This window comes from Dendrobates tinctorius, unplaced genomic scaffold, assembly GCF_039654945.1.
Source record: "Dendrobates tinctorius isolate UK_male_01 unplaced genomic scaffold, ASM3965494v1 ptg000093l, whole genome shotgun sequence".
In the NCBI taxonomy this organism is placed as follows: domain Eukaryota; kingdom Metazoa; phylum Chordata; class Amphibia; order Anura; family Dendrobatidae; genus Dendrobates; species Dendrobates tinctorius.
This window is the reverse complement of record NW_027361761.1, coordinates 11702992-11716035: the sequence shown is the minus strand read 5'-3', so window position 1 is coordinate 11716035 and position 13044 is coordinate 11702992. Positions and strand designations below refer to the sequence as shown.

At 44.7% G+C, this 13044-nt stretch overlaps 1 protein-coding gene across 2 annotated transcripts in view; it reads right to left on the bottom strand.

Annotated features, from left to right (window-relative positions):
- The window catches only part of LOC141098547 (cytochrome P450 2K1-like), a 103362-nt gene that overhangs the window by 54656 nt on the left and 35662 nt on the right, over positions 1 to 13044 (bottom strand). For both annotated transcript variants that reach the window (XM_073586426.1, XM_073586427.1), the window contains exon 5: positions 2611 to 2784. In XM_073586426.1, coding sequence (XP_073442527.1) covers positions 2611 to 2784 — 174 coding nt within the window. The remainder of the gene's footprint in view (positions 1 to 2610; positions 2785 to 13044) is intronic.

The window sequence follows — 13044 nt, the reverse complement described above, 5'->3', positions numbered from 1 at the left end:
AGACCTGCGAACACTGCTGGTCACAGCTACATCTGTGGCTGAGGATACATCGTTCATCGTGGCTGCATCCCTATGTGTCTGCGACTTATGGCACAATGTAACCTTCTCGTCTTCCTCCTCAGATTACCTACTCAGCTGTGTGCCTTTGTGTTAAAGCCAACTGGAATCTAACACCTCATTATCATCATTCTCTGGGTTATCACATTCCTCGCTATTAGAGTTGCCCTCCTCCTCTTCCTGCCCTGACAGCACAGTACAGTCCATGTGAGCCTCAGGTATCTGAGTTTCATCAGGATCACTTCCCCACCCAGGGGGGAACGTCTGGTGATCAGGGTCAGGATGCTGCTAATTTGTCCTGACTTGGTAGAAGCTGAAAAATATTTGGGCATTAGTGCAGATTTCCTCCTCTTGATTCTGTGAAGCTTTTAAGTACACTTCTGATGCCCATGGCACAGAATGTGTGAACAGTTCTTCAAACACACCCATCTGTGGTTGGTTATAGTCAGTTATACATTTGAACAGTTGTGATGATGGGGAAGCAGGGGTAATTTGGGAGCCACCTCTGTGGATTGTACTGGGTGTGTTGTTGAGGTGGATGAAGAGGAGGAGAGGCCACTTGAATCTGTGCTTGCTATCCACTCGAGCACATGCTCTTTCTGTGCCTCATGAACAAGGCGTACTGCTGTGCGTCTGCCAAAGAAATGTAGTGGAGTATCCCACCCAGTAACAGAAGTTGTCAGTTTTCTTTTGTATAGGACATGAAGTTGTTGGTTGACTAGTGCATTAAGAAACAATACCACTTACCCCACGTACACCTTGAACACAAAGTCTAATTCCTCTTCCACCATGGCCTTACTTTTTCCCAGTCGTGTTGCTCAGATAGTGAGGTAGGAACACACTATTAGCAACCAAAAATTAGATTTTAAACTCTTCACCAGCTCTGCAAACAGCAGATTTTCAGTGGTAGTCAATGACAAGGTGAAATATGGCGTGCTAAAAATCGCAATAGTCACAGAAGAAAGAATTGTTTTAGTGTGGGTGAGGCCTATATGACAGAGAAGATATGCTCAAATCAGTTTTTAAAATAAAAATTAGAGGGAATCTGAGACAAAAATCCCTCTTAGGATATAAATCGAAACCACTCAAACAGTGGCTAGAGTGGAATCAATATGTTCCAAGGCACAGTGTTCTGAGTACAATTATAAACAATAACTCACATTATAACACCATTACCTTGGCTGCACATATGAAAGTTATATAACACATTGATAGCACCATAATGTATAAACATATGCAATTAGTGAGAGTTAATAAAACAAGGAACAATCTCACCCAGGATGATGAACAGGTGCGGGAGAAATTGGAAGTCCTGAGTCAAAAATTGACCACCGATTTGAAGAATGAGGAAGACAATACCCTGTCAATCCCTATGGGGCTAGCAGTCATCTATCCCCAAACTCTTGCCCTGACAAAGACAGTCCACAGCTACCTCTAAGTTAAACATGCCCTGCACTCTCCTTCTTAAAGTGCCCCAATGCTTTTCTTCCAAGTCTATTCATCAGGGGGTCTAGCTTGTCATAGGAGATAAAGCGCTCAAGTGCTAAACTAGAGAAAAATATAGTCCTTCCACTCTCTGTGCTGCTTGCAGGGAGTGAGGAGTAGATAGGGTTGTCTTTAAATAGAACGGAGTATGTGGGTCTTCTGATATCCAATAATATTGTTAGCCCCATTTTGCATATGTGTGATCATGCCTGGTGTCTCTTAACCATAATTTCCGGTGTGCTGAACGCAAACTGGAGCCATATCCGGTTAGGTGAGACGCAAAAGGGATCATTTGATTGACTTTAAGAGACTCTCCTTCATAAATGAAACAAGATGTGTCTGCTTATGTGTCACACACCACATGGCCAGCTAGGGTTGGTAAATGTTACAATGACATTTCCCAGTGAATGCATTTGTTTTGGTTAAAAGCAGTGTAAAAGTTGAAAAACGCTTCAAAAACACTGCGTCTGAACATAGCCCAAGTGGTGGAAGAACATTTTGGTCTGGGGTTATTTATTTTGCCTTATATGCAAGTCGTTAACTTGGAAAGGATGTACCTTAACATATTTCCCAGCAAAATCCGTTTTGGTTTCGTTTTGGAGTGTTTTTTGGTGCACCGATAAAAATGGCATGAAACCCTGAAAACATTGTTTAAATCTGTGAACTAGGAGTCAGGAATGCTTCCAGAGGCGATCCCCATGATGTCCCCGTATCATTTGATCAGTGTTTCCATCATTTTCAGACATTTTTAGACCATAAAAGGACCCCCGGGGGTATTGCAGTAAAAATGCTCGGGTCTCCCGTAGACTTACATGGGCTCGTTGTTCTGTTCGAGTACCCGGGTATTCCAATCTGCTCGACCCGAACAACGAGCACCCGAGCATTTTAGTGCTCGCCCAACACTAATGTCTATATCTGTCTAACCAGTGGTTGTAATATGATTTGCAGCCTGTCGTCGGCTTTGCTAGCATTTCACAATTATGTATTTGATTTTGAAAAACTGTGTGGAAAACATATATTTTACGCCACTCGCCATTAAGAGCGTCTAAAAAGTGACAGGACTTTTACCTCTTTTTGTCTTACAAGGAATGCATCAATTAGACTTCTTTGGTCATTTTCATCCAAGTTCTTCAGATGCTTCACAAATGTTCTTTTAATAAAGTCACAGAGTTCCTTCACATTTTTTATAATTGTTTTATGGCTACCGGGTAGAAACGTGACGAATGGGAATATGTTAAAGAGCTGTTGAAATATGAGAAAAAAAAATGTGATAAGTAAGATTTCATCTCGTTCTTGCCTTCTTACTGTACTGAACGGCACACTTGATCCTTGTAAGAGATGATTTTAGAGAATAATTGCTTTTATTAATAATTAATAATTTTGCTTTTTTTTATCATTTTTAAGATCTCGACTTCTTCTTTCTGCATTATTTTGTTTTAAAAGTTAAAAAAGTTGTGATTAAATTTTTGTTTCAATTATGTTTTTTCATCATTTTTAAAGATTTTGGATTCCTCTTAGGGTGTGTGCACACGCTGCGGATTCTGATGTGGAATTTTCCATGCAGATTTTGCTGAGGTTTACCATCTCCTCCATTGTGGAGATGATAAACCGCAGGGCAAAACCGCAGAGCAATCCGCAGGTAAAACCGCAGGTCTTTTGACCTGCGGATTTTGCAAAATCCACGCGGATGAATCTGCAGCCGATTCCTCAGCGTGTGCACACACCCTTAGTGAAGTAAAACATTTTTGCTTCCACATTCTGCTGGGGAATTGTTTGCATCCATGAAGCCCCTTTCTTCATGAGTTCCACAGCTTGATCTACTTCAAGCTGCTGATCATTGTGGTGATTTTCTAGTTGGGATGACTGCAGATGAGTGAATATGACAAAATTCAGACTTGGCACATCCACTCAAAAATGGACTGAGAATTGTGAAAAACCTCAAACACATGGATTAAAGCATGTAATGTTGTCAGATCAATTCATCAACGCCTATCCTATAATGGAAGTCTATGAAACCGGCAGAAGACTGGTGGGAAACTGCATTTCACAGGGACTTATGAGGAGAGAGGAGAGAGTGATTACTTCATTGTTTTTAACCCCTTCCAAGCCAGCTTGTTGCCATTTTTCGGGATTCAAGCTAATCAAATTCTTCAAAATCCTGATTTCTTATAGTCTGCAAAATATGAGAAATATAAAAAGAAAAATACCCAAATAAAGACCAAAGAAAGGAACAAATATTTTTCCAATAAATACATTTATTTAATGTACATAAAAAAATAAACAATAAAAGTACACATATTTGCTTTCGCCACGTCCATAACAACCCGTTCTATAAAATGGTCAAACTAGTTAACCTCTTCAGTGAACACCTTAAAAAATAATGAGGCAAAAAAACAATGCTTTATTACCATACCGCCGAATAAAAAATGCAAAAAAAGTGATCAAAAAGACGAATGTAAACAAAAATGGTACCGATAAAAACATAATCTTATCCGGCAAAGAAAAACCCCCATACAGCAACATCAGCAGAAAATAAAAAAAAATTATCGCTCTTAGAATTAGGTGATGCAAAAATAATGATTTTTTTTCTATAAAATAGTTTTTGTTGTGTAAAAGAGTCAGAATATAAAAAAAACTATATAAATTGCGGATCGCTGTAATCATACTGACCTGAAGAATAAAGTTGCATTACCAATTTTACCACACGTGGAACAGTATAAAAAAAATAAAAAGAAAGTTCTGAATTGCTGTTTTTTTTCATTCTGTCTCCCAAAAATCAGAATAGAAAGTGATCAAAAAGTCATGTGCACGAAAATGGTACCAATAAAAACGTCAACTCGTCCCGCAAAAAACAAGCCATCAAATGACTCTGTCAGCCAAAATAATAAAAATTATAGCTGTCTAAATATTGTGATGCAAAAATTAGTTTTCGCAATAAAAAGTGTCTTTTAGTATGTGACAGCAGCCAAACATAAAAACCCAATATAAATCTGGTATCGCTGTAATCGCACCAACCCGAAGAATTAAGTCGTCTAATCACTAATACCACACGAGGAACGGCATAAAAAATAAATAAAAACTAATTCTTCACATGCTGTTGATTTTTTTCATTCTGCCTCCCAAAGATAACAGAAAGGCTCGACGCACATTTACAGTATCTGGATTCTGTGCTGAGAGCTTCCTCCGGGGTTTCCGTGTAAATCTCTGATTCAGTCAGGACCTCCAGCAGAAAAATCCCTATAATGAGGCACTGTCAACACCATAGGACATGTTGTTAAGCATCAGATTTGTGTCGCTGCACTGGGAGAATCCCGAGCCTTACTTCCAGCAGTCTCCCATTCCTCTCCATCCACAGAGGAGGATGTTCAGCAAACTTGTCGGTCCAGGCGCCCTAGCCATACCAGCTCCATGGGTTTGCTTGCTGCTGCCATCTCTGGCACAGCTATGGCAATACATGCTGCTCAACAACAAGATTCTCCAGGGACTAAGTCCCCATGTCGGGCCACTGAGAATGCCCGTGGAGTGATCTCCCATTGGAGATCGAAGGTCACGTACTCAGGTCCTGCTCCTGTTCGGATTGGCCCATGCGAGAAGCCAGGCAGGTCCCGGATGCTCGCAGCTATAAAAGGTTCGCGTGGCCGCTCGACCATGCGCTAGGATAAGTCTATGTGGAGTGAGTGATGTATGCACGTATGATTGTCTCTGGTGAATGACTCATTAAGAAACCCCTACCCTTGGTAAACATGTGTTGTGCAACCTAGCCCGCTAGCGCTTAGGCGTAGGTAGGTCAGAGGTTGAGTCAGGCATCTGTCCTCACCAGGGACTCGGCACGCCTCAGTGCACGTGCTCCATAGCCAGCGTCTATAGTGGCGTTCACGGCAGCAACGTCGCGTGCTTAGTGGGCCTAGAAGGACTCTAACCCTGTGTCCTTGGGGTAGAGTTCTGTGGCCGTGCACTGTGTGCTCTTGTGCGGCTCTGTGCATTAACAGCGTTCACCCCTGTTCACATTGGGTGACATAACCCACGTGTGACTGGTTTCACACCGCTAGATTCTCCCGCCATTATTTACCAGCAGTGTACCACCTCTGCACGGTGGACCCCGGGCTGCGAATGCATCTACTATTATTTTATAATTTGGTGCGTTCCGCCAGCCCTAACACATGTGATCCGGCGGTGTCTGTCATTTTAGGATTCCATAAAACATAAAAGTGCCATTGGCTACAGATTTGTGCACTTCTAAAAAGGACACAGTTGAACAGAGGCTAGACAGAGTCCAGAGTAACTCTGTTGCCTCAGTATAGTGAATGGATCCATCTGTCACTTTACTCAGAGATTTAGATGGAAACCACAAGTAAGTGTTCAACGTAGGACGCCGGATAAATGTGATCCCAAGCGTTATGTAAAATGTTCCCAATAAAAGATTCAACTCAATCCACAAAAAAGCAAGTCCTCACTCAGGTCCGTCATCTGTAAGTGGAAATATAGGGGACTTCCACATTACAGGTAGCACAAAGATTAAGGAAAAGCGAAATGGCTCCTTGCTCCCGAAAAAAAACCAAAATCAGCAAAGCAAATTCTCCGCTCCCAAATCCAAATTCTCCCTCCCTTCTGAGCCCCAGTGTGTCTAAACCACATTTAGCGCCCACATGTTTGGTATTTCAGTAGTGACGAGAGCCTGCCTAATTTACAGGTGACTGCCTCAAGAAGCATGAGCTGGGCTTAACGCACTGGTGACTGCAACGTACTGGTCACTACAGCGTACTGGTCACTACAATGACAGTTTGCAATTTTCACTCAGCAACATCCACCACTGCTTCTGTGGTCACTTGAAGGGAGATTCGGCTTTTTTCTAGCACTCAAGAGCTTTTTATATGGAATCCGCAAACTGTTCTAGGAAAATCAGCACTCCAGGAGGCAAATAGCGCTCCGTCCCTCCCTAGTTTCTCCGTATGGCTAAGCAGTACTGTACATCCACATATGGAGTATTTTTACATTTAGCAGAAATTGTGGGACAAATTTTGGTGCCATTTGTACCAATTTCCCAGCATGAAAATGTAAAATTTGGGGAAAACACACAATCTTGGTAGTAAAAATGTAAATTATTTTTTCTTCACTGCCCAATGGTATAAAAGTTTGTGACACACCTGTGGTGTCAATATAATTACTGCACCCCTAGATAAATTATATCAGAAGTTTAGTTTGTAAAATGGGCTAAATTATGGGGGGTTCAGCTGTTTTGGCATCTCAGGAGCTCTGCAAAGGTAACATGGAACCCTCAAACAATTGCAGCAAAATCTGCACTGTAATATGACGCTACTTCCCTTCTGAGCTTTGCACTGTACCTCAAAAGTAGTTTTCGACCACATATGGGATATCAGTGAACTCATGATAGATTGCACAACAAATTTTATGGTCTATTTTCTCCTTTTACCCTTGTGAAAATGCAAAATTTGGAGCTTAAAAAAAAGATTTTTGTGGGAAAATCTTTTTATTTTCACGGCTTAGGCCTCTTTCACACATCAGGTTTTCGGCGTCAGGCGCGATCCGGCGCTTTTGACAGAAACCGGATCCGGCGAAATGCAATGCCGGATCCGGTTTCCCCCCCATTGACTTGCATTTGCGCTGGATCGCGCCGGATGGCCATGTGTTTCATCCGGTTTTCACCGGATCCGGCAATGTGTCGCGATCCGGCGTCTGGAAAAGACGGCTACTGTAACGTTTTTTGTCTCCGGCAAAAAAGCCGGACACGCCGGATCCGGCGCATCCGGCTTTTTCACACAATGAAAGCCTATGAGCGCCGCAATGCGCCGGATCCGGTTTTTTGGTCTGAGCATGCTCAGTAGCTCTGCCCACAAGACATATATAAAAGCAAGACAGTGGGACCCACAGCCACACCCAACATGCCACCCAAGAAAGCAACCAAGCGAAGCAGGAGAAGGCAGGAGACCACTGCAGCACCATCAGCACCACCACCACCCCAAATGGAGCAGCAAATAGAACATGATGAGGAGGGGAGGCCAGCAGCAGATGAGAGACGGTAATTATCAAATCACCCATTCCTCCAAACTAGGGCTATTGAATATCAAGATATTCATTGGCCCTTTGTTTCTCTTTATTCAACAGCCGCCCAATAGATGCAGCAGCAGCAGCAGCAGCAATGGCAGCAGCTGGAACACCACCCACAGGGATGGAGTGTGGCCACCAGGAAGACAGCACATCATCTTCTGGGAGCCCTCCCTCGCATCGTCAGCGTTTGACGGTAAGTTTTTATTTCCAAAATCCATCTTCTCTGTAATATATGTCTATTCATTGCCTTTTATTTCAAAACAGGAATCACAAGATGAAGAGGAGCTCCCAGAAGAAGAAGGAAGGGGTGGACAGACACCTGGAGTGGGCTCACAATTGGTAAGTTTTTTGCATCAAACGCAGAAACACAACATCACACTACACACAACACATAGAAAACAATGTTCTGCAGACCACACACAGCAAACAAATGCCTACATCCAAAGACATAACATTTTTTGTTTTCTTCTCTAGTCTTCCCAATCTGGTGCTCGGCCAAGAGGTCCTCGCAGTGCCTCCCAGGGTCGTCGGCGACAGCAACGCGGCGGTCACCAGCGTGTAAGTATAAATATTTTTGCTTTGTTTTTTTGCACTTTTTATTTCATTTCTTTTGTGGAGGCTAATTATGTTATTTTTGTCTTTTTCTTTAACAGCCTTCACAGCGTGCTCCCGACTCTGACGGTGAGGATGGAGGACTCGATGTGGACCACCTCATCGATCTCGTCAGAGAAAGGGAGCCGCTCTGGAATATGGCTGACCGCCGCCACGCTGACCTTATCGTTACCCGACGACTCTGGGAGGAAATCTGTTCGCTCCTTGTGGGCCGCTGGGAGGACCTCGATGTTCGGGCCCAGATTACAGAGCGTAAGTATATACAGTACCGGTTGCTTGATGTAAACCAGTTTCCCGAACTCCAGTCCTCGTGGTCCCCACGGATCATGTGTTCAGGATTTCTATTTACTATGGAAATCCTGAAAACATGACCCCTGGGGACCATGAGGACTGGAGTTTGTGAAACACTGATGTTGTATACTAACCACTCCTTTCTCGTTTCAGGGAACAGAATTGTGAATCGGTGGCGGTCTGTGAGGGATCGTTTCAAGAAGGAGTTCAATAAAGAGATGCGGGCCCCGAGTGGATCTGGAGGACGCAGGAGCAAGTACAAGTACGCAGAAGCCCTGTCGTTCCTCCGGGAAACAATGGTCACCAGAAGGTAAATATTACACACCACATGTGAAAAAAAATGTTAGATGTAAATTTTTTTTTCAGCCAGGGCCATACCATGTCAGTATTTTAATTGTTTTTTTTTTCTCTTTATTCCACAGCACGGTGAGCAGCACTCGGGAGCCTGCACGATTGGACCCTTCTGAGGCGATCCCTGAGGAGACCGGCACCGAGGGACACTTCGACCGCCCCGGTACATCTGCACCTTCCCAGCCTTCCCACACATTCGACCCATCTGTCCCATCCACCAGCACAGGAGCATCGTGGCCGCCTACATTACATGAAGCTGCTGGTGAGATCGCTTTCCCTTTACCCCACCCTTCTGCCCCTGCCACCTCTAGTACACCTGCGGGTACTGGGCGGCAGCGGCAGAGGGGTCAGGAAAAGACTTATGCGCCAGAGTTCTTGCATCTGAATGCATCTTTCCAGAACTGTCTAAAAGTCTTGTCAGAGCAAATCTCCGCAGGCTATCAGCAGATCAACTCCAGCATTCTGGAGGTGAAGACACTTCTGCAAACCATGCATTCAGAAGCAAGATCTTTGCCAAACCACACCTTTTTCAGGTCTGTTGTGGAGCGCATGGAAACGCTCTCTCCTGCCCAGCAGATGCATGTAATGCATTCATGCCACGCTGCTCTCCAGCAAGTTACCTCCCAACCTCCTCCTCCCACCACAGTAGTTCCTCCACCTGCACCCCCTCCAGCCACTTTCCATCCTCCCCCTCCTATTACATCTACACCCCCTCCAGCCACTTTCCATCCTCCCCCTCCTATTACATCTACACCCCCTCCAGCCACTTTCCATCCTCCCCCTCCTATTACATACCATCCACCTCCAGCCACTTTCCATCCTCCCCCTCCTATTACATACCATCCACCTCCCCAGCACCATCCACCTCCCCAGCACCATCCACCTCCCCAGCACCATCCACCTCCCCAGCACCAGCAACCTCCCCAGCACCAGCAACCTCCCCAGTACCAGCAACCTCCACAGTACCTGCAAACTCCCCAGTACCAGCAACCTGCCCCGTACCAGACATCTCCCCACTTCCAGCAACTTGCCCCGTACCAGACATCTCCCCACTTCCAGCAACCTGCCCCGTACCAAACTCCTTCCCCATACAACTTGCCATCAACATCATCTGCTCCTACAGTCCCTGCCCAACCCGCCACTCCACCACCCACCACCTCTTCTGCTTCCCACATGTCCACCCATTCTGTAGTTTTTTCCACACCTTCACCTCTAACTGTTCCTTCCCCACCACGATCCCAGTCCTCTCTCCACACTCCCAGTGTCGAAGTGTCCCGCAGCCCCTACAGCAGTATTTCCACCACACACTACACAGATTTATAATGTGTGTATTTAAATAAAAATGACCAGTTTTATGGTTTCAGTTTTATAGTTTCAAAGTTTTATTAAACAAGTTTATTAAAATTTTAAAAAAGTTTACTAAAAAAAAACATTTTTCAATAAAAGTTAAATTATTTTACACTGGTTGTCTGTCATTTCTTTCTGCGGCGAAAAAGGTTAAATACAGGGTATTTAAAAGGTGAAATGGTATTCAAAACTAGGTATATAACTGTGGGTAAATTTTAGCTTTTTGCCACAGTTGTGTTCCTGGTTGTGTTTGAAGCAAAGTGTTTCAAATAAAAAGTTGTGTTTATTGTTGGTGATTGCCTAACAATGTACACAACTTTTGTTAAAAGGTTAAATACTTTGCATAAAACACAACCAGGTACACACCTGTGGCCTAAAGCTAAAAATAGAGACCATGACAAGATAGCCAACTTTGGTTGGCAAAGGTATATACTGTTGGTACAGAAGGTACACAAGTTTGGTTGGGCACAAATCTTTCACACTCTGTCATCCTGCCAGTGTACTCTGCCTTGAGGTGACATAAAGTATAGTGCAAAATTGTCCCTCATTACTGAAACCGTCACAGAACTTCTAGTGGTAATGTCATGGTAATCTTGCAAGGTGGTTTCTTCAGAGGTGTCCTCAATGGAAATGGGTTCCTTGCAGATAACAAAATTGTGGAGTACCACGCACGCTTTGATCACCTCGTCCACAGTTTCTGTCTTGAGGTTGATCACAGTCAATAGGACCCACCATTTGGCTGTCAGAATACCAAAGGTACATTCAACCATTCTTCTTGCTCTTGTGAGGCGGTAATTAAAAATGCGTTTTGGTCTTGTCAATCCTCTGCTAGAGTACGGTTTCAAAAGGTGTTCTGACAGCTGGAAGGCTTCATCCCCTACACAGACAAATGGCATAGGTGGACCAGATGTTTGCGGCAGCGGTCTAGGTGGTGGGAACTGGAAGGTGTTTCCATACAGTTTACGCCCCATGGCAGACAGTTTGAAAACTTGAGAGTCATTGGAGCGGCCATAGGCCCCAATAACAACCGCAATAAATTTGTATTCCGTGTCAGCGATGGCCATGAGGTCAATTGAAAAATATTTCTTGTAATTGAAATATTCCGATCCCGATCCAGCTGGCTTTACAATGCGGATATGTTTCCCGTCCACAGCGCCCAAGCAGTTTGGAAACTGACATATCTGTTGAAACTTGTCAGCAATTTCAATCCACCTCTCTGTTGTGGGCTCTGGTAAAAACTCTTCAGCTAAGGAGTCCCACAGTGCACGGCATGTGTACTTCACAATTCCAGATATGGTGGAAATCCCGAGTCTGTACTGGAAATGCAGTGACGAAAGGGATTCTCCAGTTGCAAGAAATCTGTGGGGAATTAAAAAACAATAAATTAGTTTTAAATCACAGCATTACATACCAAAACTGACCTATAACACTTGGAGATACAAACTACCACCAACAAGATTGCAGTGAAAGTGTGCTCTGATGCGAGCATATCCAATAAATGTGGCTTACCTTAAAGTCACCATCAGACGCTCTGCGGGTGAAACAGAGAAGCGGCAATAGGTGTCCGCTTTTCTTATGAGGTGTGCAATGCGCTCCACCAAGTAATCAAAATTCTCCATTTTCATCCTAACATATCCAAAAAATTTATCCGGGTTTCGTCGAAGGTCCATGCATAGTGTAGAATAGACCCCACGCGTCATTCTCTTGGCTGTGATGGGGTGGATCCACAAACGTCGTCTACGATGCCTGATGCGCTGCTGTCTCGCTCTCTCCTTCTCCAGAACAATCACCCTCAAACGATTTGCCTCCGCTGTAAAATCCGCCAAATTCTTCAAAATATTTCCAATGACAACATCCATCTTCGCCAGTAACTTGCTCTTCTCTCCAACCTGCACTTTCTCCTCTACAACCTGTCAAAGAAGGGCTGTAGGAACATGCTATATATAGTTTTCCAGTAGCCAATCCCGTTCGGAAGGCCACAAGGGTCAATTTTAAAAACCGGATCCGGCGTAATCCATCGAAAAACGGATAGAAAAACGGATGAACCGGATGAGACGGATCCGGTTTTGTCTGTCAAGAAAAAGACGGATCCGGCAGAAAACCGGATCCGTCACATCCGGTTTTACGAAACATTTGCCGGATCCGGCGTTCCGGCAAGACGCCGGATCGCGCCTGACGCCGAAAACCTGATGTGTGAAAGTAGCCTTAACGTTATAAATAATGATGAGCGAGCATGCTCATCAATACTTGGTGCTCTCCCGAGCATCTCACTGATCGAGATGCTCGGAGATCGCGGAGTATTTGCAGGGTTGCTCGACGGGAGCTTGGGTCCCCACCCTGCATGTTTGGCGCTCTTTAGAGAGCCAAAGAGCATGCAGGGATTGTCTGCCATACACTCTAATGCCGCAGCCATGTTTGTTGTGGCATTACAGTAACAGGCTGGCCGCACAGCATCATCATGTCTATATCAGACCTGGTGCCGCTCTGCTCATCACAGTCTGCTCCTGAATCTGGCAGTGTAGGGAGAGTTGCTGCTGAGCTAGGCAGAGATTTGCTTGCTTCATACTTAGTGTTGGTGTACCAAATCTAACACACATAGGGTGGTTTCACATTAGCGTTTAAGGCCGCAGCATCGGCCTGTGCACGGCCGCCGCTAAGCCCCGCCCCCTGCCACGCCTCCTCATGTAGCTCTGCCTACGGGCGCATGATGCTGCATGCGTCCTGCATCCCCTATCTTTAGCACTGGGGTCGCAGGCCATGTGCAGGTATGCGTTTGGAGGGCGCATGCGTCTTTTTGACGGGTGCGCCGACTAGCGCCAAACGCAACCTTTTGCA